Source organism: Triticum urartu, unplaced genomic scaffold, assembly GCF_003073215.2.
Source record: "Triticum urartu cultivar G1812 unplaced genomic scaffold, Tu2.1 TuUngrouped_contig_156, whole genome shotgun sequence".
Taxonomy (NCBI): domain Eukaryota; kingdom Viridiplantae; phylum Streptophyta; class Magnoliopsida; order Poales; family Poaceae; genus Triticum; species Triticum urartu.
Window position 1 is genome coordinate 1 of NW_024112000.1, and position 25,191 is coordinate 25,191.

The following is a 25,191-nucleotide window of genomic DNA, read 5'->3' on the forward strand; positions in this document are numbered from 1 at the left end:
TGAATTTTTCTTGTGATTTTTGAATAATATACTTGAATTATTTGAAGTTTTATAGAACATGCCCCCACTCAAGTAGTTTGCCCCCAGTCAAAATACTCTCTAGGTCCGCCACTAGTTTAGAGGTTTTTGTTTTCTTGAGAAAAAGTTCAGAGGTAGTACCATTGATATTGTGCGAGTACTGGGCCCAGTGAGGTTTCGGTTGCTCGGTGGTCCTGGGCCTAGTGGGCTTTAGGTGTTAGCATTCGCTAAGCATATACGCTGCCTTTTGTTCCTCTTTGGACAGAAAAAAACACTGCCACCAATCCCCAATCCGACAGTACGCCGGCCGGATTCGGCCTCCGCCGTAATTCCTTTCTTGAAGATGGGGAGGATCTGCCGGCGGCTCCTTTGCCGGAGTACAGGCCACATCAGCGGAGGAGAAGGCCATGCCGCCGCCGCCCCCGTTCCTCTCTCCGGCAACCGCTCGGGGGATGGGGGACGCCGGCGGCTGCCGGAGCCGTGCCGTGGAGCAACCAATGACGAAGCGGGAGGATCTGCCGGCGGCTCGGGGTAAGACAACGGCACATTGAAGCCCTTTAGTTTTAGCTCCATACTGCTCAGTGACATGTGTGTTGCTGTCCAAAGGGTAATGTCCCATCAAGTTAAATTATCTTCTTGTTCTTACTGTTCTGCAGTTCCTTGACCATTCCATCTTGTCTTTTGTCTGAACAGCAGAAAGTGGCGTTGACAATACATCATAATAGCATTGGTAATGAAGATGAAGAAATGGTTATCTTATAAGTAGCCAACTGGCCCCACTAGAACAACTACAGACAATAGATTACTCACACCGTTCCTTTCGTAGTATTGTTTATTAAGTTGGCACGCATCACATTGCTTGTTGGAGTACACGAAGTCCTCAAGTCTTCTTCCCCTATGGCATCAGCGTTAGTAATGAACAGGGAAAGTGGTTATCTTATCTTATAGATAGCCAACTGGCCTCATTAGCACAGGTACAACCGATACATTACTCACATAGTTTCTGTCATATTATTGTTAATTAAGTTGGCATGTTTGACATTGCTGCACACTGATCTTGCTTACGTGGACCATGATCCTAGACGGCAACATTTACCTACATCATAACATACTTTATATATTCATTGGTAGTTTTTGTCATAAAGTTTGCTTCTGAAACCAAAACCACAATTGCAGCTGTAATCTGGATTCAACTGTTTGCATCTGTTGTTTCCCGCACTGTTTGTTATTCTTTTGTACTTCCTTTACTTCATGGATTTGTCAAGAAAGTGATGTTCTGAATCTGTCAGCAAACCCAGCTTCTGAATTGTGACTCCTGCTTAAAAACATATAAATTCCAGGAACCCACTCTATTATATCGATGGTTCTCTTGTTCTCACGAAATCAGAACTACAAAATTGTAAATTACCATGCCATCTCGTTTGAATATGATGAACATATATATTCCAGCAATCTGCACTATTTACAAAATTGTGATGTGCCATGCTTGCAGGAAGGTGCAACGAAAAGTAGACCCTTCAACACACTCAAAATATGTTGGCCATTTATCGGGTTGAAATTTGTGACTGCTGTCCTGGAAGCTTAGCGTTTCAAAAAGGAAAACTCTCAGGGGATGCTGGGAGCCTGTGTTCCATCTCAAGAAGATTGACCGTGTTGTCTGTCACCACCTCCACGATGACATGACCTGACACAGCCTTGTAAGAGGCGCCAACAGCCTGCGCAGCAATTATGGGTCGCCCAAGGTGCCTGACTAATGAGGGTTGTTGGTCAGAAGAAGGTTCCTCCCCTTGATGGAGTGGAAAGTGTTGGAGAAAACAAACTAATCCTGAAGATGCTATACGGAAGCAAAGTTATTTTATTACGGACAAGCGTACAGCTGCTGTTTCAATATTGTTGTAGCTAGCGTGTGGAATCAATCAATGAAACCAAACGCATCCACATGTAGTACCTCTCCCAGAAAGTCAATTAGCTAGCATTTGCTTCCATCTTCCTCGCAAGCAAGCAAGCTTCTTCTCCACCTTGCACCACATTGGTGCTTCCCTGTGTTCTTGCGAGTCCTTGGTTTTCCAATGGCAGCGGTGGTGGCCACCATGGTGGTCGGGCCACTGGTCAAAATCGTGATGGAGAAGGCATCCGGCAGCCTCCTCGACCAGTACAAGGTGATGGAGGGCATGGAGGAACAACGTGACATCCTGGAGCGCAGGCTGTTAGCCATCTCGGACGTCATTACTGACGCTGAGGAGGTGGCATCCCACAGAGCAGGGGCGAAGGCTTGGCTCGAGAAGGTCAAGAATGAGGTTTACCTGGCGAATGAAGTCTTCGATGAGTTAAAGTACGAGGCGCTTCGTCGTGAAGCACAAAATAAGGGGCACTACAAGGAGCTTGGCTTCAATGTGGTAAAACTCTTTCCCACTCACAACCGTTTTGTATTCCGTAACACGATGGGAAGAAAGCTCCGCAAGGTTGTGCGGTCCTTTGAGGTCCTTGTGGATGAAATGAATAAATTTGACTTTAGACGTCATCAGCCACCGCCCGTATCTAACCAGTGGCGGCAGAATGATCAGGATATCTTTGATCCGAAGAAAATCATCAGCAGATCGAGAGCCAAAGATAACAAGAAAATTGTTGATATACTAGTTGGTCAAGCTAACAATACAGATCTCACAGTTGTTCCCATCGTTGGAATGGGAGGTCTGGGCAAGACCACGTTAGCTCAACTTGTTTACAATGACCCTGCAATTCAGAAGCATTTTGATGTGCTGATATGGGTGTGTGTCTCTGACAGCTTTGATGTGATCTCTCTTGCTAAAAGTATAGTTGAAGCAGCCCTGGAGAAGCATTATGGTGAAGAAGCAGTTACTTCCAAGAAGAAGAAGAAGACACCTCTAGATAGCCTTCAGAATGTTGTGAGTGGGCAAAGGTACCTCCTAGTCTTGGATGATGTCTGGACACGAGAGGTTCATAAATGGGAACAACTCAGGGCCTGCCTTGAACATGGTGGCATGGGTAGTGTGGTCTTGACAACAACTCGTGATGAAGGAGTTGCAGAAATAATGGGTACTATTGAAGCTTATAATCTTGGAGCTTTGGGAGCACAATACATAGAGGAAATTATCAAGACAATTGCATTCAGCCGTTTTAAAAAGGAAGAGGAAAGGCCCGCCGTGTTGGTGAGTATGGTTGGTGAGATTGTGGAGCGATGTGCTGGGTCTCCTTTAGCCGCAGTAGTGTTGGGCTCTGTACTGCGCACCAAGACCAGTGAGGAAGAATGGAAGGCTATATCAAGCAAAAGCAACATTTGCGCCATGGAATCTGGAATCTTGTCGATACTCAAGCTCAGTTACAACGACTTACCACAATATATGAAGCAATGCTTTGCTTTTTGTGCTATATTTCCCAAAGATTACGAGATTGATGTGGAAAAACTGATCCAACTATGGATTGCACATGGCTTTCTTGTCGAAGAAAAACTAGTTCGTCCTGAGACCATTGGGAAACAGATTTTCAGTGAGTTGGCCTCAAGGTCATTCTTTCAGGATGTGAAGCCAGTCCAAGCCACGGTCAAGGAAATGGGAGACCCCGGGTCGTGTTATTGCAGAACTACATGTAAAATTCACGACCTTATGCATGATGTTGCACTGTCTGTAATGGACAAGGAATGTGCCTTGGCAACCGAGGAACCAAGTCAGAGTGAGTGGCTTCGAAACACTGCTCGTCATTTATTTTTGTCATGCAAGGATCCAGAAAGAAAATTGAATAGTTCTCTACAGAAATGCTCTCCAGCTATCCATACTCTTTTGTGTGATGATTATATGGGAAGCTCGTTGCAGCAACTATCAAGATATAGCTCTTTACAAGCACTAAAACTATGTTTAGGTTTATCATTTCCGCTAAAACTAAAGCATCTACATCACCTGAGGTACCTAGATCTCTCAGGAAGTCGTATTGAAGCACTTCCCGAAGATATGAGCATTCTGTACAGCCTGCAAACCCTGAACATCTCTGTCTGCAAATATCTTGGTGAACTTCCAAGACAACTCAAGTACATGACATCCCTCCGTCACCTTTACACTCATGGTTGCCCACAGTTGAAGGGTGTGCCTAGAGACCTTGGGAATCTGACATCCTTGCAAACATTTACGTGTTTTGTAGTAGGAAGTGGCTCTCATTGTAGTAATGTTGGAGAGCTCAGGAATTTAAACCTTGGTGGTCAACTACAGCTACATAATGTAGAGAACATGACAGAAGAAGATGCAATAGCTGCTAACCTTGTGAATAAGAAGGAACTAAGAGAACTGACATTAAGATGGTCCACTGGAGAGAATGATGCAAGAGTACTGCTGCAGAATCTCAAACCTCATGATGGGCTTTATGCTATAAGGATACACAACTATGGATCCACCACCTTCCCAGCTTGGATGGTTATGTTGCAAAACATTGTTGAGATCCATCTTTTCTGTTGTCATAAACTACAGTGGTTATTCAGCCGTGACCGTGATACATCCTTCGCATTTCCAAGTCTAAAGCAGCTTACGCTAAAAAATCTTTCCTGTTTGGAGAGATGGTGGGAAATAGATAATGATGGGATGCAAGGAGAAGAGATAATGTTTCCTCTGCTTGAGAAGTTGTTTATTCTTAACTGTGAAAGGTTCACAGCGTTGCCAGGACAACCAACATTCCCTAACCTCCAGGATGTTTATATTAAAAAATGTCCACTGTTGGCAACTACAGCTAAATCACCGAAGCTCAGTGTATTAACAGTGGAAGGAAATGAGGCAGAGTTGTTCATGTGGGTAGCTAGACATACGACTTCATTGACCAAGCTGAAACTGCAGAGCCTTGAAGAAAGTACAGAAACAACGTCGGCAGCGGTTGAGCGTTGTTTGAGGGAAGTGGGGAACAACAAGGAAAAATGGAATGGTCATGATTTTCCTCTGGCACTGTTGGTGTTAAAAAACTTGAAGTCAGGTGTAACAGAGTTGTGTGCATGTTTTGTACACCTTCAAGATCTGTCAATTTTGAGGTCTCGTGCGCTTGTCCACTGGCCAGAAAAAGAGTTCCAAGGATTGGTATCCTTGAGGAAGCTTGTGATTGATAGGTGCAATAATCTGACTGGATATGAACATGCACCTGCTGAGTCATCAACTTCATCAGGAAGGAGACAGCTCCTGCCACGTCTAGAATCTCTGACGATAACAAATTGCAGCTCGTTGGTTGAGGTCTTCAACATCCCTGCCTCTCTCAGGAGAATGGATATTAGTGGTTGTGGAGTCCTTGCATCCATATACGGCAGGAGGCTGAAGCAGGGAGAGTTAAGGATTCATCAAGGGCCATCTAGCATACAGGAGGTGTTATCATCTTCATCACCCGGAGCTTGGGCGGAGCATTTGGAAGAACTAACATTACGCTATTGCCATAGCTTAACAGGGGTCCTCCATCTTCCCCAGTCCCTCAAGCACCTAAGGATTCGGGGCTGCGGTGGGTTGACATCTCTGGAATCCCGTTCAGGAGAGCTCCCATCATTGGAGTTCCTCGAGCTCGTGGGATGCAATACCTTGTTGTCCATAGCAGATGGGCCACAGGTATACTCATCTCTCCAGTATCTTGGCATTAGAGGTTGCCCTGGTATGAAGACGCTCCCTACAAGCCTGCAGCAACAGCTGGGCAGTATGCAGGAGGAATACATAGATGCCCATGATTATGGAAGTAAGCATGCAGCAATTACCTTCTCTATTAGTCCTTACTAGTGACTATTAAATGTATTAGCTAGATAATGACAATAGCATCATTTCTAGTACCGAAGAAATTTGGAGCAAATTAAATGTTCTTCTAACCTAAATTCGTCATTTCTTAATTTATCAATATTCCACTAAGTGTAAGTTTATGCATTATTAATGTATACAGATACGCGAAGGCCTACTCTGCTGAAACCCAAGACGTGGAAATATGCCATCCGGAAAGATTAGAGAGCTTCAGAGCTATAAACATAATCACAGGACTGCCAGTATGGAAGTTTTCCCTCAGGTTTGTGATCTAAACATGCCTATACTGCTAGTGTTCTTTTTTGCAAGAATAAGCTGGTGGATTATAAGATCTGATGCTTATTTGCAGACTTCTTGCAGCACATACAGACGGGGAATAAATCACTTGGAGTAGAAGTATTTTTTTGCAAGACTCAACAAGTTGTTACCATGTTGAACAGCGAAATCAGTAATCAAAAAGCACGGCTATAATACTATTGTAGTGTATCTCTTTTCCAACAAGCACGATGACATTCTGCCCTGGCCGGAGTCAATTTATTTGTCGAAATTCTGTCACAGTTTTCCAGCTTTATTTATGGACTTGTATAGCAGTACCACCACTATTTACAGTCAACACTCTGTTTACCATGCATAACAGTGCTGCTATTTTTGACTTGTACATACACGTGCTGTTAGTTATGGACCATCATATTTTTTTTGAGCAAAAAAGGGTTTCCCCTCCGATTTCCATTAAAGAAACCAGGCCGGAGCCGAGCACCAGTTTTAGTAGTCTTGATACAGGTTCCGGAATAAAAAGGAAATAGAGCAAAGCAGGGGGGAATTCAAAACTATCCTCTCTCTTACAGACAGTCTTAAGCTTCATTACATTTCCAACGCATTTCCAACGCAAAAGAGAGGGGCCAGAAGACACAAAGGAAACAACATACAAGCTTGAACGGTCGCTGCTCCGCTAATCTTTATCACATCTGCAGCCTTGGAACTCCAAAGCGCCATCCTTGCGAAGCTTTGAAGATCTCACTTGCCACCTGCTCGATGAGTCTTGCCCCCAACGTCAGCATTCTTTTCCCTGGGTCCTTTCTCTGAAATAGCCCAGTCAGTGATCCAGCAGCACATTCTTTTAACGATCCCAATTGGGTCATTTATTTTTTTCCTGTCAAACACATTATCATTTCTACAATTCCAGATCGCCCAAAAGAGGGCAGAAGTACCAGTGAGCACCAGTTTCTTGCTCTCCTTGTTAAAGAGGCTTAACCAATATGGACCATCATATGTATCTGAAGCGTTGATTTCGCCTCATACTCTGCACTAGGAATATTGTTCTGATGGTCATCGAAACCAATTCTATGAATGGAGGGCTGAAGTCCACATTGATTGTTTCTGCAGACTAGCTTCCACAAATGATGTTGGTTAAATTCCTGGTGCTTTTGTTGACATTGCTCTTGCAGCCAATATTACTATTGGACCGTGGTTGCTATGTGTCTGAATCATGGAACTTGAGATTTTGGTTCTTCAATATCGACATGTAGTTCCTTCTTTTTTGCATGTCTGAGAACCTGTGGATTTTGTAAAACATATCAAGATGAGAACTGAGTGATATTTTGCATATCTGTGGTAGATGACTTGTCGTCTGCACAATACATAATGTTCCTGTTGAGACATCTCCCATGTTTCGAACCTCAGGGAATTGTTTGGTGTACTAATTTGATGTCATATCATGCCCTTGAACCTGCATTGAATGTATCTATTGCCAGCATATGTGTTGGGTGAAATTGCTCAGGTCTTGTTGTAGATGTTGTTGTATCCAGATGGTCCCCGGACAGTACAGAGTCGACCTGGAGAACTGTTATGATAATGGCAAAGAAGAGCGGCTCTCAATGAGGAGTTGAGCACCAACTTTTTAAAATGGAGAAGCAAACCAAGTGTTGATGACATGATAAAGGAAATTTATCAACCCTGAGATCAAATGGATTCTCACCAAGTGTTTGAGAATACTCATGAAAAAGTGTGCTTCTAATTTTTCCTTACTTTTTCTCCTTCCTAATTTGTATTCCCTCCGTCCCTAAATTTAAGTCTTTTTAGCTAGAGACTTCAATATAGACTACATACGGATTGAAATGAGTGAATCTACACTCTAAATTATGTCTATGTTCATCCATATGTAGTTCATATATAAATACTATATAAATAGACTTATACTCCCTCCGTTCCAAATTACTTGACCCATTTTTATTTAGATACGGATGTGTCTAGACACTAAACAAATATAGATACATCCGTATTTAGACAAATTCAAGACAACTAATTTGGAACGCAGGGAGTATTTAGGAAACAGAAAGTACAATATCTGTACCACATATAGCAGGGGACTTATTCTTTTCAAGTGGATCATGGTTTTGTACGTATAATTTTAAAAGCTGCGAAAATTTGATTTTGTTTATAAGCTACGTATACACTACGGGCCCTACCTCGTCGCCGTCTTCGGTCCCCCAAATCCCAGAGACAAGCCATGGCGGAACAGGAGGAGGAGGTGGAAGGCGCCGCCCCGTAGCCGTCGTCCACGTTTTCTCTCGGCTTCTCCAGCAACCAAGGGCGGAATCTTCCTCCACCACCGGAGTCCAGGCCGCATCGGAGGAGGAGAAGGCCATGGCGACCCCGCCCCCGTTCCTCCCTCCTTCTCCCCACCAACAGTCGTGCGGCTGCCGGAGCGTGCCGTGGAGCAACCAAGGGCGGGCGGGCGCGCCGTGGAGGAGCTCCCGGCGGCGGTTCGGGTAAGACCAAATCACGCTCAAACTTTTTTATCCCCGTACCGCTCGGTTCAGAAAGCTCAGTTGTAAGATCACTGTGTGTATATCCTGTAACTGTAAGATGCCATGCCGTTTGAGTCAGAAGTCACAAATTCCAACAAACCACGCTGTCTCGTTTTCAATGGGAAATGAAACAGGGCCGTTGGCCTGTAGATCTCTTAATTTATAGGTCATTCTTCCAGGATGTGAAACAAATCAAAGCCACTGACAATGAAATTAGATACAATGGGTCATGTTATTCCAGAACTACATGTAAAATCCACGATCTTATGCATGATGTTGCACTTTCTGTAATGCGGAAAGAATGTGCCTTGGCAATTGACGAACCAGGCAAGATTGAATCTGTTGTCGCAACTGAGGAAACAAGTCAGAGTGATTGGCTTTCAAACACTGCTCGTCATTTATTTTTGTCATGCAAGGACCCTGAAGGAAAATTGGATAGTTCTCTAGAGAACAACTCTCCAGCTATCCAAACTCTTCTGTGTGATGATGGTATGGATATTCCATTGAAACATATATCAAAATTTAGCTCTTTGCAAGCACTACAACTACGTTTCAGTTCACTTCCTCTGAAACCAAGGCATCTACATCACTTGAGGTACCTAGATCTTTCAGGAAGTCGGATCAGAGCACTTCCTGGAGATATTAGCATTCTTTACAACCTGCAAACGCTTAACCTCTCTGGCTGTATACGCCTTGAAACACTTCCGAGACAAATGAAGTATATGACTGCCCTCCGTCACCTTTACACTCATGGTTGTTCAAAGCCGGAGAGCATGCCTAGAGACCTCGGAAAACTCACATCCCTTCAGACACTTACATGTTTTGTAGCAGGTAGTGGCTCTAATTGCAGTAACGTTGCAGAGATCAAGAATTTAAAACTTGGCGGTCAACTAGAGCTAAATCATCTAGAGAACATGACAGAAAAAGATGCAGAAATAGCAAACCTCATGAAGAAGGAACTAAGAGAGCTGACATTAAAATGGACCTTTGGAGCGGATAACGTTGTTGAGGAAACAAGTCACGAGGGTGCTGCAGGAGTGCTTGAGAAACTCAAACCTCGTGATGGGCTGCAGGCTATAAGGATACACTTCTATACAGCCATCACCTCCCCGACATGGATGGCAATGTTGCAAAATATTGTTGAGATCCATCTTGTCAAATGTGAAAAACTGCAATGGTTGTTCAACGGTGACATTGATACATCCTACACATTTCCAAATCTCAAGAACCTTATGCTAGAAGATCTTTTCTGTTTGGAGAGATGGTGGGAAATAGATAATGGGATGGATAGAGAAGAGATAATGTTTCCTCGGCTTGAGAAAATGTATATTACTTGCTGTCGGAAGTTGACAGCATTGCCAGGACATCCAACCTTCCCTAAGCTCCGGGACGTTCGCATTAAGAAATGTCCAGAGTTGACAACTAAAGCTAAATCACCAAAGCTCAGTGTGTTGAACATGGAAGGACACGAGGTAGAGTTGTTCTTGTGGGTAGCGAGACATATGACTTCATTGACGAATCTGGAACTGACTAGCATTGAACATAGTACAGATACAACCTCGGTGGGGGCTGAGAATAGTTTCAGGGAATTGGTGAACGTCAAGGAGAATGGGAATGATCAAGGGACTTTCTGTAGGAGTTTTGGTGTTAAGAAGCTTTAAGTCAGGTGTAAGTGTAACAGCGATGTGTGCATGCTTTGTACACCTTCAAGACTTGTCAATTTTTGGTTGCCATGCGCTCGTCCATTGGCCACAAAAATTGTTTGAAGGATTGGTATTCTTGAGGAAGCTTGATATTGCATATTGTGATAATCTGACTGGATATGCACAATCTTCTGCTGAGCCATCAACATCATCGGAAACCAGTCAACTCCTGCCACGTCTAGAGACTCTGACTATACGGAATTGTGAAAACTTGGTTGAGCTCTTCAACGCCCCTGCATCTCTTAGGAAAATTTACATTTATAATTGCAGTAAGCTTGATTCCATAACCGGCAGGAAGCAGCAACAGGGACAGTCAGTATTATCGATTCATCAAGGGTCATCCAGTATAGAAGAATTATCATTGTACAGCTGTCATGGCTTAACAGGGGTCCTCTATTTTCCCCCGTCCCTCAAGAGACTAGACCATTGTTAACTGTGGTGGGTTGGCATCTCTGGAAACCCGCTCTCCCGAGCTCCAATCCTTGGAAGTACCTCCAGCTTGTGTACTGCAATTCCCTGTCATCCCTACCGGATGTGCCACAGGCATACTCGCCTCTCCAACATCTTCTCATTGGAGACTGCCCTGGTATGAAGACGCTCCCTGGAAGTCTGCAGCAACGCCTGGGTGGCATCCAGTTGGTGTACATAGATGCGCATCTTTATGGAAGTAAGCACACAACAATTACCTTCTCTATTACTACTTGCTAGCGGGTGTTACATGTGCTAGACATAATAACTTCACTAGTAGTAGGACAGAAAAACAGAGCAAGTTAAATATTCCTTATCTTAATTCGTCATTTCTTTAATGATTTTCTCGAGTGTAAGTTCTTACATTAAATAATCTCGCGTGCAGAGCCTATGTTGCTAAAGCCGAAGACATGGAAATATATCTGCAAAGGTTGAACTACTATTCCCAAAGACTTGGAGAGATCCTGTCTGCGAAGGTTGGTGATATTGACGGTACCCCTGAGATTTATTTTGAGGAAACAAATACATGCCGTACCACTGTATGTTTGGCTTTGCTATGGTGTTGATCGTGTAAAAGCTTCTTTACAGAATTCTTCCAGCACATACAGACGGATGGGGAAGAGAGACCACTAGCAAGACCCTCTGTTGTGTTGTTGTTGCCCTGTGTTGTTTTGCGTTGGTGTTGCCAGGATCAGACACCCTGTTGCCATGTTGAGTACTTGAATCGCGAATATCAGTATGAACATTGTTGTCTATCAGCCCAGAAAGAGATCTTGTTTGAATAATTAGGACTTGTGATTTTACGCTTCTGTTTACCTACGGGCTGTTATGTCATTGTGTCATTTCTTTTTCAACTGGCAAGGCGGCATTCTGCCCTGTCGCAGTCGGCTTTTCTTGTCAATAGTTCCTGTGGGTGCTATGCGCAAACGAGGTAATTTATTAACTCAATTTGTGGTATGCCTATCTGTATTTTTTCTCTAGGATGCAACTCAGTACTACTGCTGTTTTGACTTGTACATACTGCATGCACTGTTATTTCCTGACCATCGTATATATATGAAGAGGTTGATTGCTCCTTGCACTCTGCACTAGGTCTATATACTGTTCTGCAGTGAAGTTATCAACTCCTGTATGCACTGTGAAGAACCACTTAAAAACTGTCAGTACAAGGTAAGGTTTTAATTGCCCCGTTGAATTGCAAGTTCAGAGGAATGCCCTGATCCTCATTGTGCTCGCTCTTCTCGCTGTGTTGCCTGCTCCTGATCGATGCTCATCATCTTTCCTGGTGGTGGACAAGCCAGCCAGTAAGTAGAGGCACGGAAGTTTGAGGCATCAGCCATCTCAACGTGCTCAAGATATGTTCACTCAGGTATGCCACCTCAGCAGAAGAGCAGATGTGGGGTTTAACAATTACTTCATGTGTGTATGCTATCTGACTTGCACTGTTTGTCTTATACTCCCTTTGTCCCATAATATAAGAACGTTTTTGACACTACACTAGTGTAAAAATCGTTCTTATATTATGGGACGGAGGGAGTAGTATTGAACTAAACAGAGCACATGCTATGTCATTGCCTCCCCGACGAAAAGATCTAATCATGTCCCTCTCATATTGGGTGACTAGTCTACTGAACCTGTACAAACAAATACTTACTCACCTATTTTCCCATTGCGGAATAATAAAATTCTCAGTTAGTTTTTAGTACACAGCTTTTACATGAAACCGGCAATATTTTGCTTCCTTAAGTTTTAGATTGCTATGTCCATTTTCTTTCGTTTACCAAGGAGAGATTTTCCACACCGACCTCATGTTCTTAGTTGGTGCTGATTTTGTTGACATATAGATGAACATTTCACATGATTAACATAACAATTTGGCGAAAAGCTTTCCTATTAGCTCCATTAGTAAATTTAGTACTCCCTCCGTCCGGAAATACTTGTCATTGAAATGGATGTATCTAGATGTATTTTAGTTCTAGATACATCCATTTTCATTCATTTTGATGACAAGTATTTCCGGACGGAGGGAGTACTAGATTCTCTAGAATGTGGCCAAAATTATTTATATTGGTAATAACGAAAATAATATAAATACATGCTCTGTTATCTATTAGTTACACTGTCAATTTCCACACATACTCTGCTCTAGGAATACTGTTCTGAACTGATGACAGCAAGGCCTTCAGTTTCTCAATGTACGATATTCGTCACGAACCACTTTAATTTCCTCGTCAGTCATTCATCGAGGAGGAGGATCTAGAGCTTTCCCTCTACACAGCAAGCATGATCAGCCAGCAATCGGGCAAGATCCGCACCTTCTCCCTGATCCGGAAATCCTGCAAACAACCCCCAGCATCACCATAAAGTTCAGGAAAAGAAAGCCTGCAAAAGAGAAGCTCAGGAAAACATCCACATCACTCTAAACAGCCAATGAGGTACTGATTACAACAGAATGAGCAAATGTTCTGAATGTTTACACATGAACACGATGATCAATTAACCGTAACCTGATTAAACAGAGAGGTTTGTGGGAGTTAAGAAGGGCTCAGATATGCTTATGTTTTATGACAGTGGGCTTCAGAGATATTGTGTGGTTTTCAGGCCTGCAGGCAGGCAACAGCGTCCCGATCTGAGAGTCGCCGAAGGCGTTTTCTGGTTGTACTCCTAGGCGATCCTGACCTCGGGCAGGTTGTCGATGGATGCTGACCTCAGCAGCCGTTTGTGCCGTCGATCTCGAAAAGGTCAGGGGGCTCCCTGAACTGTGATGAGTTCACTGCATTCTTCTGTATGTGCAAAGAGACAAAATGCAACTGTATCTAGCTGCTTGTTAGAAGTATTCTTGCATCCCACTATGCATGTTTTATGATCCAGATTAGTGAGATTTAACAGTGAGAGCACGCGTTTGGGGTTTTAAAGAAGATCAAACTGAAACAATGGCCTACTGCCGCCCGTGGCGGCCCGCAACGGAACATCCCAACTGCACCAGACATACAGATTCATCAGTCTTCAGAGCTAGCAACAGCCGGCTAAAATATCATTCTGAGTCTTTAGAGAAGAACAAGATTGCAGGGTGCATGAAGCAGATCGATCCGAAAGGCACGGAGACAAGTATATATTTTTGGTATCATAATAATGTGCGCCGAGAGATTTTCTCGTTCGGACCTTTATTAAGAAATTCTTGATAATCACAGTTTTTATGTATCGGGCAGTATCTTTCTTGTCCGGAGAAATTTTCTGCTTAGACATCATTATCTTAGTTTTAACCAAAATGCTACGGAGGAGGATGAGGAGAAAGCTGAAGGCCATGGTGCCATCCGCCTCTGCCATCTGAACCAACAATTCTCAAGAACTATAGGGTCAGTGTTTCTAATCTTGTGGGTATGCCCTTTTTCATGTGTTGGGTAGCATCTTGCTTAGCGAAATTTTCTACTTTGACATCATTATTTAGTTAGTTGTAAACTGAGTACATGGTAGGTTTTTTATGTCCTTCTTATTGTCGGGGAGATTATCTTCAGTTACCTCATCTCTTAGTTGTCAACATTTCCATGAATGTTAGGAGATGATTTCTTGTTGACCTCACACTCCTCGCTCTTGCGGACTTGATTTTCCTCAGACAGCATTTTCTCAATTTTCATATATCAAGAAAATGATGTGCGTAACTATGTATCAATATTTTTTTGTCGATATAGATTACAGTTTTACATGAACGAAATAACCTCTCTGCTCTTTGCCGACAATTATTTGCTTACATGATATTCTCATGAGTTGGTAAGGGTCAAAGTTTAGTACAGCTACGCCCATCCCTTTCTTCTTCAATCAAGGTCGATGCGTCAGTACATACTTTGAGGATGGATCGAGGAAAGACGGAGGTGACGACCCTTTGCAGCGTGTGCGTGTGGTACTCACTGAGAGTGCGCCGGACCGGAGTGTTACCCACTCCCGCCTATGTGGCTTGGATGGGGCATCCGGCGTTAGATGTTAGGCTTTTGTGCGATGTCTGTTTGGTATTTGGCCCGGATATTCGGCACTCCTTCATCAAGATGATAGGAGTAGCGACATGTGTCGTCTAGATGGTGGCCTCAGGTTTACTGTTGTATTACTTTGTAAGGCTGGTCGTAATAGGAGTATCATAACTAGTATCATGCATGCCAACTAGGCAATTTAGATGATGTGGTATAGAATTAAATGAAGAAAGAGAAGGTTGAGTATCATATTATGATACCGTATCATAATAAATGCTACACTACTATGTGTCATGCATGGTAATAAATAAAGTCATCTATGATACTACTATATGATACTATGCATTAGAGAGGTAGTATCATACACTAGTATCATATGCATGATATTAACTTATGATACTACCCATTACAAGCAGCCTAAGGTCTTTGTGAATAATAAATAATATGGTCGCATGCATCTCCCAGATGCAGAGGCCGGGGGCGATTCCTCCTTTTTTTTAAAAAAAAAGCTCGCTACATCTACTTTCTTAATATATATATGAAAGGTTTTTGACCATACATCTATGAATTGTTATGGTTAGGTCTCTCGTAAAAAAATATTGTTATGATTAGGTGGCACACACTTTTTGGCACCCCTCGGGCATTTTTTACAACGAGTTGTTAGTTTTTTCTTACCAATTATGAGTGTATTAGCACACAAATTTTATTTATTCTTGGAAAATTACAACACAAGAGATTTTCTCACTTGGACTTTATCGGCAAATTTTCATTAATTTAGTGGGCACACGCACTTTAGTTTCTACATGACATGTAGTATGTTGCTCCAAAAAAAATATACTTAGACATCATTTTTTTTGCTTAGTTTTAACTGATTACATGATTTATTATGTCATTCATTTTTGGCATAGTATTGGATCAATAAATTAAAAGATCAAGTTTACCGTCAGTATATTGAAATAATTTGGTCAAGGTTGACGAACATTTCTCATGAGCAGAGGAAACATCTTTTAAAAACATTACAAATGGAAATATTATCTCGAGCTATTCTAAAATTCTCATGAATTGTAGGCTCAGATTCTTATAAAGAAAATGTGATCCTATTGTGAATTTGTTTTCTGTTTCCCCAATTTCTTCCACATTTGCATTGTTCATCTCGCTGTGGGCTGCACCGCTTTTACTGGGCCTGCGCACTGGATAAGCCTACATCACCCTGCCTCCCCCGTCGTCTACAATGGTCAGCACGCCCAAATCCCCCCATTTGGACGCCGGCCGGAATGCCCCGCCGCCGCCGCCGCCGCCTCCCCCGTACTTCCTTCCTTAGACAACACCGGAACCATCATCCTCCGCCTCCGCCATACAAGGACCTGAAGCGATTCCGTATTTCTCTATCCCGCTCTCACGCCGGATCTCGGCGACCGTGAGGACGAGGATCCGTCAAGCTGATATTTTTTCGAGGTTGGTGGGGATGTCAGGGGAGGGGAGCCACATCGGAGGAGGAGGAGGAGGAGCACATGGCGCCGCCTCCCCACGGCCGTCGTCGTTCGTCTCTGCTTCTGCAGCCTCCGTCGGCGGAGGGAGACGCCGGCGGCCGCCGGAGCGTGTCCAATGGGGGAATCTACGTCTCCTCGAGAGTCAGTAATACTAGAATTACTTGCTTCAGTACGTGTCCAATGGACTACTAAATTTTAAAGTTGGATAAATTCTTAGAGTAATTCTCGTGGATTCACATTTTTTTATGCTCACAGTCGCTGTTGCAGACTTATTATTTGGCTGGGACATCACTTTCTCAGTTTTAGTACACGGAGCTGTTCGACTTGGACTGTAACCAAACACAGCCGCACAAATTACGGCAATTACAATTACAACCAAGTGAACTACTAACACTAACTCATATATAGGACTACTCAAGCAATCAGCACCAGTAATCAGGATTATCTGCCTCCATGCTGAAAATTCTCATGAATTGAATTGTCGGGTCAATTTTTGGTACAGCTACGTGCATCCCTTTCTTCAATTAAGGTTGTTAGTTGTTAGGTCTGCCTGAGCATTCGCTTTAACTGCATCCTCATCGTGTGAGCATAAACGGCTGGAATCAGTCATCCTCCTCTGCCTCCACATTGTTTACTTCCATTTCCAACCAGCAAGCACATTTTTTCACATATCTTGTGCTTCTCTGTCCTTTTTGCATCTGCTGTCCTTGGTGTTCCAATGGCGGCATTAGTGGCTAGCACGGTGGTCGGACCACTGGTCAAAATCTTGATGGATAAGGCGTCCAGCTACCTCCTCAACCAGCACAAGGTGATGAAAGGCATGAAGGAGCAACTTGAGAGCCTGGAGCGCAAGCTATTAGCCATCTTGGACGTCATCACCGACATCGAGGAGGCTGCATCCCACAGAGCAGGGGCCAAGGCTTGGCTCGAGAAGGCCAAGAAGGTGGTTTACCAGGCGAATGAAGTCTTCGATGAGTTCAGGTACGAGGCGCTTCGTCGTGAAGCAAAAAAGAAGGGGCACTACAAGGAGCTTGGGTTCCATGTGGTAAAACTATTTCCCACTCACAACCGATTTGTATTTCGTAAAAGGATGGGAAAAAAGCTCCGCAAGGTTGTGCGGGTCTTTGACGTCCTTGTGACTGAAATGAATGCTTTTCACTTTGAGCGTCATCAACCACCGCCGGAACCTAACAATTGGCGGCAGAAGGATCAGGATATCTTTGATCCAACGGAAATTGTTAGGAGGTCAAGAGCAAAAGATAGCAAGAAAATTGTTGATATACTAGTTGGTCAAGCTAAAAATGCAGATCTCACAGTCGTTCCCATAGTTGGAATGGGAGGTCTGGGCAAGACAACGTTAGCTCAACTTGTTTACAATGAACCTGAAATCCAGAAGCATTTTGATATGTTGATATGGGTGTGTGTCTCTGACAGCTTTGATGTGAATTCTTTGGCTAAAAGCATAGTTGAAGCAGCTCCTGAGAAGAAGCATGACGGTAAAGAAGCAGTTGGTTCCAAGAAGAAGATGACACCACTGGATAGCCTTCAGAATCTAGTCAGCGGGCAACGGTACCTCCTTGTATTGGATGATGTCTGGACACGAGAGATTCTTAAATGGGAACAACTTAAGGCCTGTCTTCAACATGGTGGCATGGGTAGTGCGGTCTTGACAACGACTCGTGATGAAAAGGTTGCTGAAATGATGCTTCCTGCTGAAACTTGCAATCTCACAACTCTGGAAGATCAATACATAAAGGAAATTATCGAAACAACGGCATTCGGTTGTTTTCAGAGGAAAGAGGACAGGTCAGGCGTGTTGGTGAGTATGGTTGGTGAGATTGTGAAGAGATGTATGGGCTCTCCTTTAGCTGCGACAGCACTGGGCTCTGTACTGCGTACCAAGACTAGTGAGGAAGAATGGAAGGCTGTATCGAGCAGAAGTAGCATTTGCACTGAGGAGACTGGAATCTTGCCAATACTCAAACTCAGTTACAATGACTTGCCGCCGCATATGAAGCAGTGTTTTGCTTTTTGCGGTATATTTCCCAAAGATCACGAGATTGATGTGGACAAACTGATCCAACTATGGATTGCGCATGGCTTTCTTATCCCAGAAGAGCAAGTTCGTCTTGAAACCATTGGCAAACAGATTTTCAAAGAGCTAGCCTCAAGAAAATTCTTTCAGGATGTGAAACAAGTTCAAGCCACAGGCATAGAAATTGAATACACCGATTCATATTATTCTGAGAACTACATGTAAAATTCATGATCTTATGCATGATGTTGCGCTTTCCGTAATGGAAAAGGAATGTGCCTTAGCAACCAGGGAACTAGGCAAGACTGAACTTGCTGCAACCGAAGAACCAAGTCAGAGTGAGTGGCTTACAAATAGTGCTCGGCATTTATTTTTGTCATGCTACAAACCAGAAAGAAGATTGAATAGTTCTCTAGAGAAAAGCTCTCCAGCTATCCAAACTCTTGTGTGTAATGGTTATATGCAAAGTTCATTGCAGCATCTATCAAAATACAGCTCTCTGAAAGCATTACAGCTCTGTACATACAAAAGATCAATTCCACTTAAACCAAAGCATCTACATTACATGAGGTACCTAGATCTCTCAAGAAGTTTGATCAGAGCACTTCCTGAAGATATGAGCATTCTTTACAACCTGCAAACACTTGACCTCTCTGGCTGTGAATATCTTGAAAAACTTCCGAGACAAATGAAGTATATGACTGCCCTCCGTCACCTTTACACTCATGGTTGCCCAAAGCTGAAGAGCATGCCTAGAGACCTCGGAAAACTCACGTCCCTACAGACGCTTACATGTTTTGTAGCAGGTAGTGGCTCTAATTGTAGTAATGTTGGAGAGCTCAGGAATTTAAACCTTGGTGGTTATCTAAACATACTACATCTAGAGAACGTGACAGAAGATGATGCAAAAGCAGCAAACCTCGTGAAGAAGGAACTAAGATATCTGGCACTAATATGGCTCCATAGATGGAAACATCGTCGTGACGAAACTATTTTTCAGGGTGATGCAAGAGTGCTCGAGAATCTTAGACCTCATGATGGGCTGCATGCCATAGAGATAAACTCCTATGGAGGCACCACTTTTCCAACATGGCTAGCCGTGTTGCAAAACATTGTTGAGATCCACCTTTGGGAGTGTAGAAAACTGCAATGGTTGTTCAGCAGTGAGTGTGATTCATCCTTCACATTTCCAAATCTGAAGGAGCTTACGTTGCAAGGTCTTGTCTGTTTGGAGAGATGGTGGGAAATAGCTAATGGTGGGACGCAAGGAGAAGAGATAATGTTTCCTCTGCTTGAGAAGTTGGATATTAACTTCTGTGAAAAGTTGACAGCACTGCCAGGACAACCGACCTTCCCTAACCTCCAGAAGGCCTCTATTGTCGGATGTCCAGAGTTGACAACCGTCGCTGAATCACCAAAGCTCAGTGAATTAGAAGTGGAAGGACGTGAGGCAGAGTTGTTCTTGTGGGTAGGTAAACATATGACTTCATTGACCAATCTGGTACTGGAAAGTCTTGGAGACAGTACAGCAACAACCTCAGTGGCAGCTCAGCATGGCCTGAGGGAAGTGGTGAATGGCCAGAAAAAATGGAATGATCAAGACTTTCCTCTAGCAGGTTTGGTGTTGAGAGGCTTCAAGGTGGGTGTAGCAGAGATGTGTGCATGTTTTGTACAACTTCAATCTTTGTTAATTTTTCGCTCTGATGCACTCGTCCACTGGCCAGAAAAGGAGTTCCGAGGATTGGTATCCTTGAGGATGCTTTCGATTTACGACTGCAATAATCTGACTGGACATGCACAAGCTTGTGCTGAACCATCAACATCATCAGAAACCAGTCAGCTCCTGCCACGTCTAGAGTCTCTAAATATATATGGTTGTGAAAATTTGGTCGAGGTCTTCCACTACCCTGCATCTCTCAGGAAAATGGATATTCGTAATTGTAGTAAGCTTGAGTCCACCTTTGGCATGAGGCTGCTGCTGGGACAATCAGCATCGTCTATTCTTCAAGGGTCATCTAGTATACTGGAGGTGCCGTCATCATCATCTCCAGGAGCTGGGGCGGAGCATTTAGAAGAATTACAATTAAAGGGCTGTGATGGCTTAACCGGGGTCCTCCATCTTCCCCCGTCCCTCAAGGATCTAACTATCGTTTGTTGCAATGGGTTGACATCCCTGGAATCTGGCTCGGGAGTGCTCCCGCTGCTGAAGAGTCTCAGCCTTAAAGAATGTAATTCCCTGTCATCCCTACTGGATGGGGTGCAAGCATACTCGTCTCTCCATTATCTTTCGATTAGCAACTGCTCTGAGCTGAAAACCCTCCCTGAAAGCCTGCAGCAAAGGCTGGGCAGCATACCACAGGTCCACATAGATGCCAAATACGATGACGGTAAGCACACCAGAAATTGCCTTCTCTATTTTCCCTTACTAGTGAGTAACTGGGTATTAAATGTGGTAGTCAGGTGATTATAATAGCATCACTTGTAGCACGGCAGAAAATTGGAGCAAATTAGATGTTACTTAACCTAAAAAATCATATGTCTTATTTTATAAATGTTCCTCTAATTTTTACATTATTGATCTGTGCAGATAAGCCTATGCTGCTGAAACCGAAGACGTGGAAATATGCCATCTGTAGAGATTAGAGAGCTACAAAAAGAATCATGGGAATCCCAGTATGGAAGTTGTGATGCAGGTTTGTAATCTAAAAACATGACTATACTGCAGTAACCCTTTAATTGTTCTTTTCTTTTGCAAGAATAAGCTGGTGGAATTTGATGATTCTTTGCAGAATTCTCCCAGCACAAATAGAAAGGGAAGAGATCACCCGAAGTGGAGTCATTCTCTTGTAAGATGCGCACTGGAACTTGTTGCCATGTTGAACTACCACATTAGTAATCAGAAAGCTCTCCTGTAATACTATGAGCTATCATTCTGTTCCCAGAAGAAGATCTCATTTGTACAATAAGTGCTTGTATTTTGCCACGTCTTTTTACCTATGGTCATGCCATTGTAGTATTGGTTTTTTCAAACAATCATTGTAGTACTTATTTTCCAACAAGCACGGCAACATTCTGCCCTGGGCAACCGTCAGCTTTTGTCAAAATTTTGTCGCAGTTTCCAAGTTTTATTTACGGACCTGTGTAGCAGTGCTACTATTCACATTCAAACATTCGGTGTGCCACGTATAATAGCGCTACTGTTATTTAGTAACCATCATATGTATCTGAAGCTGATGAATAAATTACCGTGTCGTCGCGAACCACTTCAAATTTCAGCTGTGACTGAAGATGTGGAACTTTGATTTCTTATGTTATGATGTTCATCGAGAGTTTCACCCCACCGACTAGTTCTACTCCAATTAAGCATACTGGTTTATGAATCTAGGACAGTGGGTTTTGGAAATAATGTGGGTTTATTCAGATCTGCAGGCAGGCCGAGCATCCGGAGAGGTCACTGAAAGTGGTTTCTGAATACTGTGTACATGTTGAGAACATCAGTCTGAAGCCTGTGCACAAGACAAAATTGCAGAATATATGAAGCAGATCGGCCAAAAAAAATGTAAATACTGCACGCCACGTGGATTTGATTCATGGCGAGCAAAGATAGAAAGAGCTCCACTGCACTGCTGCATTAGCCATGTGCGCAGCAACTCGCTCGTGCCTTACGGACCGCATATGTAGCCCCAAACAAGATCATCCACTCAATTAAGTGAAGAAGGGATGAAGAGGCAACAGATAGAAGCTCTGTTCTTCTTGAGGCTTTTAATCCCCATTTCCTCATCACTGCCATAGTGGGGTGCTCCCTGTTCTTCGTTGCGCTGCTGTGATCGGCACTCCATGAAAGGGCAGGTCTTACCTGTTTCAATCAGAGGAATTTTAACGCGAGCAGATATATGAGATAATAATCCCAGAAGGAGTTTCTTTCTTGTTAACTGATCTTCTGGTCTGTCTGTCTGCCTTCCTCTGTTTGCATAAGTAACACTACTATTTTGACTTGTACATGCACTGCTACCTGCTCACTACTATCTCTATATTAGGCTGTTGATTGCCCCTAATAGTCTGCACTTAGGAAATGCTTGTCGTTCGCGTTGAGTTTCAGCATTTTGAGCAGACGCACGACGCCTAAATGAAGTTGAAGGCCAACTTTTCTTCTTTGCAAATCATGCTCAGGCCAAATTAAGTTTGCACTTATGTATGTATTGCTGCTGCTGCCAACTCTGGTATACACTGCTAATCATTTATACTCTTACTAGCATGGTTTCAGTTCTCTCAAGATATGGTGTACTACCTCTGTTTCTAAATGTAAGACGTTTTGGCAGTTCAAGTTGCACGGCCAAAACGTCTTTACATTTAAGAACAGAGGGTGTAGTTCCCATTTGACTTCTCTTACCAACGGGTTCAAACTAGAATCTCAATTGGGTATATTTAGAGGATGCCTTCTGGGTGCCACTTTATGTTTGCTAATAACGTGTTCATCCACTTGTGACTTTATGTAATTCTTTTTTTTACGAAAATAATTCAGATCTATTATCAAAGTTCATCGGAAGTACAAAGCACTTCAAACATAATAAAAATCACATCAAATACGGAGACCACCGGACGATCACTACCACTGCCAGAACGACCCACCGACGCGCCGCTGTCGCTGCTCCCCTATCAGAGCCTGCTTGACCTTGTCGATGACAGCAGGGAAGTCTTCGTGCACGTGCCCCTAAGGACCAGCGCCCTGGAGCCATAGTCGTCGTCGTTGTCGTTGAACCCTTGAATAGATCTGAAGCATCTGACACCAAATCTCGCACACGACGAGAAATCCTAACCTCATCGCCCCAAGAAGACGACAGGAATCCATGCCGGAACTCTGTCGACTACTTCCAGATGGGCGAACTCGAGGAGGATCGAAGCGTGGAACACAAACTCGGAGAAGAAGCGCCACTATCCACCCGAGTGCCGCACCTACGAGGACTTTATGTAATTCAACATGAAAATATGCTACAACATAGTGCGTGGTATGTTGTAGCCATTATCAGCAGGACATCATTTTTCTCAGCTTTCTATCAGCAGGACGTCATATTTCCCAGCTTTCTATCGGCAGGATTATCTAGGTCTTACCATTTTGTTGTCAGTCCTCTTTTTCTCTTCTTACGTATCTTTCGTGCCAATCTTGTTTTCGTGTAGAGTTAAGCAAATACATTTTGATGCACATGATTATGTTTGCGCAACAGTTTATTTCTTCTGTTGAGGAGAAATTTCCTAAGCTTTTAATTTGCACACATACTGTATTCTTTTGTTATCCTTGACAATATTGTGCCACGGGAGAAAAAAAATCAATGGGACATCACAATTGATAAATTCACACTGATCGTGGTTGTGCACTTATTTATGCACTGCACAATATATCGTTGGGAAATATCTTCTACCTGGGAATTATTTTCTTAGTTTCAAAACTAAAGCACATTGTTCAGTTGCTGTTAAATCCTAGAACGAAATTTTGAATTCTATTTCAAACTTTTGGTTGCCCGGTGCGCTTCATTGCTTTAACTGGCCTTTTGGTTTTCCGGTGGCCGCCATGGGCTTAGTGGGCCTAATAAGCATTAGCAGAGCACGTATCCACTGATTCGCTGTTCCCCTGAAGGGAAAAAAAATGGACTCCTCATCTTCTACCACGGAATCCCCAAATCGAATCCGACGGGACGCCGGCCGGAATCCTATTCCACTGCGGCCTCCGCCTCCGAGCCTCCGAGGTACGAAGCGTGCACCCGGCATCATCCTCCTCCTTCTCCGCCATACATTCTTGTAGCCATTCCATTTTTCTGCACCCGGATTGAGCAATCAAGTTTGGATTTTTCGAGGCTGGCGGTGGAGCGATGAGTAGAGGAGGCACGGCCGAGCATCCATGGCGCCGCCACCGCCCTTCTTCTCCGCTAACAGCATCATCGCCTTCTCCACTTAATACTTGAAAGAAGCCGCCGGTCAACAGATGGGATCCGGAGCTCATCCATGCCCTCCACGCCTCCACCACACGAATATCATCGACACTGGTCGACACATGTGGTGCGGAGCTCCCCCATGCCCTCCACCACTCAAATATTGTCGACATCATCATCTTATTATCTGCGCTCTCCTGGCAACCAAGCAAGAAGCAAGCAGGCTCAGACCGTGCTTATCCACATTGCACTGCACTTGTGCTTCTCTGTATTCCTGCGAGTCCTGTCCTTGGCGTTCCAATGGCGGAGGTGGTGGCCACCGTGGTGGTTGGGCCACTACTCAAAATCGTGAGGGAGAAGGCATCCGGCTATCTCCTCGACAAGTACAAGGTGTCGAAGGGCATGGAGGAGCAACATGAGGTCCTGATGCGCAAACTGCCTGCCATCCTGGACATCATCGCCGACGCCGAGCAGGCGGCAGGCCACAGAGAAGGGGTGGCTGCCTGGCTCCAGGCCATCAAGAAGGTGGCTTACCAGGCCAATGAAGTCTTTGACGAGTTCAAGTACGAGGCACTTCGTCGCGAGGCCAAAAAGGAGCGACACTACAAGGAGCTTGGCTTTGATGTGGTAAAACTCACTAGTAGAAAACAGGGCTATGGTCCAGGCCGGCTCAGCCCATTAGTCCCGGTTCAGTCTAGAACCGGGACCAATGTGGGCATTGGTCCCGGTTCGTGAGCCCAGAGGGCCGGCCGGGCCACATGGGCCATTGGTCCCGATTCGTCTGGACTTTTTGATCCCGGTTGGTGGGACGAACCGGGACCAATGGGCCTCGCTCCTAGCCCACCACCATTGGTCCCGGTTAGTGGCTTGAACCGGGACCAAAGGCTCCCCTTTAGTCCCGGCTCATGTCACCAACCGGGACCAATGAGGTGCCTATATATACCCCCTCGCGCAAGAGCAGAGCATAGTGCTCTGTTTTTTCTGGCTGAGGGGGAGAGGGCTTTGTGGTGCTTTAGCTCACC

General features: G+C 44.0%; 3 protein-coding genes, 1 long non-coding RNA gene and 1 pseudogene across 9 annotated transcripts; all 5 read left to right on the forward strand.

Moving 5' to 3' along the window:
• The first annotated feature begins 266 nt into the window (after nucleotides 1-266).
• LOC125526714 (putative disease resistance protein RGA4) lies at nucleotides 267-6,438 on the forward strand. 6 transcript variants are annotated; one of them, XM_048691357.1, is made up of 5 exons: nucleotides 267-625; nucleotides 715-992; nucleotides 1,511-5,724; nucleotides 5,923-6,042; nucleotides 6,130-6,438. In XM_048691357.1, the coding sequence occupies exons 3-4, from the start codon at nucleotides 2,088-2,090 to the stop codon at nucleotides 5,982-5,984; spliced, it is 3,699 nt and encodes a 1,232-aa protein (XP_048547314.1). In that variant the 5' UTR covers nucleotides 267-625; nucleotides 715-992; nucleotides 1,511-2,087; the 3' UTR covers nucleotides 5,985-6,042; nucleotides 6,130-6,438. The 6 variants fall into 6 exon arrangements, with proteins under 6 accessions (XP_048547314.1, XP_048547312.1, XP_048547316.1 ...); XM_048691355.1 differs by having other exon boundaries at nucleotides 267-549; nucleotides 712-992; XM_048691359.1 differs by having other exon boundaries at nucleotides 267-549; nucleotides 712-992; nucleotides 6,141-6,438.
• A 171-nt stretch (nucleotides 6,439-6,609) lies between these two features.
• On the forward strand, nucleotides 6,610-10,367 carry LOC125526716 (putative disease resistance protein RGA4). Its single transcript, XM_048691362.1, has one exon. The coding sequence runs from the start codon at nucleotides 8,713-8,715 to the stop codon at nucleotides 10,246-10,248; it is 1,536 nt and encodes a 511-aa protein (XP_048547319.1). The 5' UTR covers nucleotides 6,610-8,712; the 3' UTR covers nucleotides 10,249-10,367.
• Nucleotides 10,368-11,175: 808 nt separating this feature from the next.
• LOC125526720 lies at nucleotides 11,176-14,872 on the forward strand. Its single transcript, XR_007291867.1, has 4 exons — nucleotides 11,176-11,234; nucleotides 11,347-11,689; nucleotides 11,851-12,127; nucleotides 12,994-14,872. It is a non-coding gene; the product is annotated as an uncharacterized LOC125526720 (long non-coding RNA).
• A 1,516-nt stretch (nucleotides 14,873-16,388) lies between these two features.
• LOC125526717 lies at nucleotides 16,389-22,300 on the forward strand (annotated as a pseudogene).
• Nucleotides 22,301-23,711: 1,411 nt separating this feature from the next.
• On the forward strand, nucleotides 23,712-24,955 carry LOC125526719 (putative disease resistance protein At3g14460). The gene is made up of 2 exons (XM_048691363.1): nucleotides 23,712-23,986; nucleotides 24,095-24,955. Exon 2 carries the CDS (start codon nucleotides 24,470-24,472, stop codon nucleotides 24,902-24,904), a length of 435 nt encoding a protein of 144 aa, XP_048547320.1. The 5' UTR covers nucleotides 23,712-23,986; nucleotides 24,095-24,469; the 3' UTR covers nucleotides 24,905-24,955.
• The last annotated feature ends 236 nt before the right edge of the window (nucleotides 24,956-25,191 follow it).

What these genes read in the sequence shown, in the direction of transcription:
- LOC125526714 (XM_048691357.1), top strand. Translation starts at nt 2,088, where the DNA reads ATGGCAGCGGTGGTGGCCACCATGGTGGTCGGGCCACTGGTCAAAATC. An exon ending in AGATGCCCATGATTATGGAA is followed by an intron (nt 5,725 to 5,922) that starts GTAAGCATGCAG and finishes TAATGTATACAG; the next exon opens with ATACGCGAAGGCCTACTCTG.
- LOC125526716 (XM_048691362.1), top strand. Translation starts at nt 8,713, where the DNA reads ATGAAACAGGGCCGTTGGCCTGTAGATCTCTTAATTTATAGGTCATTC.
- LOC125526719 (XM_048691363.1), top strand. Translation starts at nt 24,470, where the DNA reads ATGGCGGAGGTGGTGGCCACCGTGGTGGTTGGGCCACTACTCAAAATC.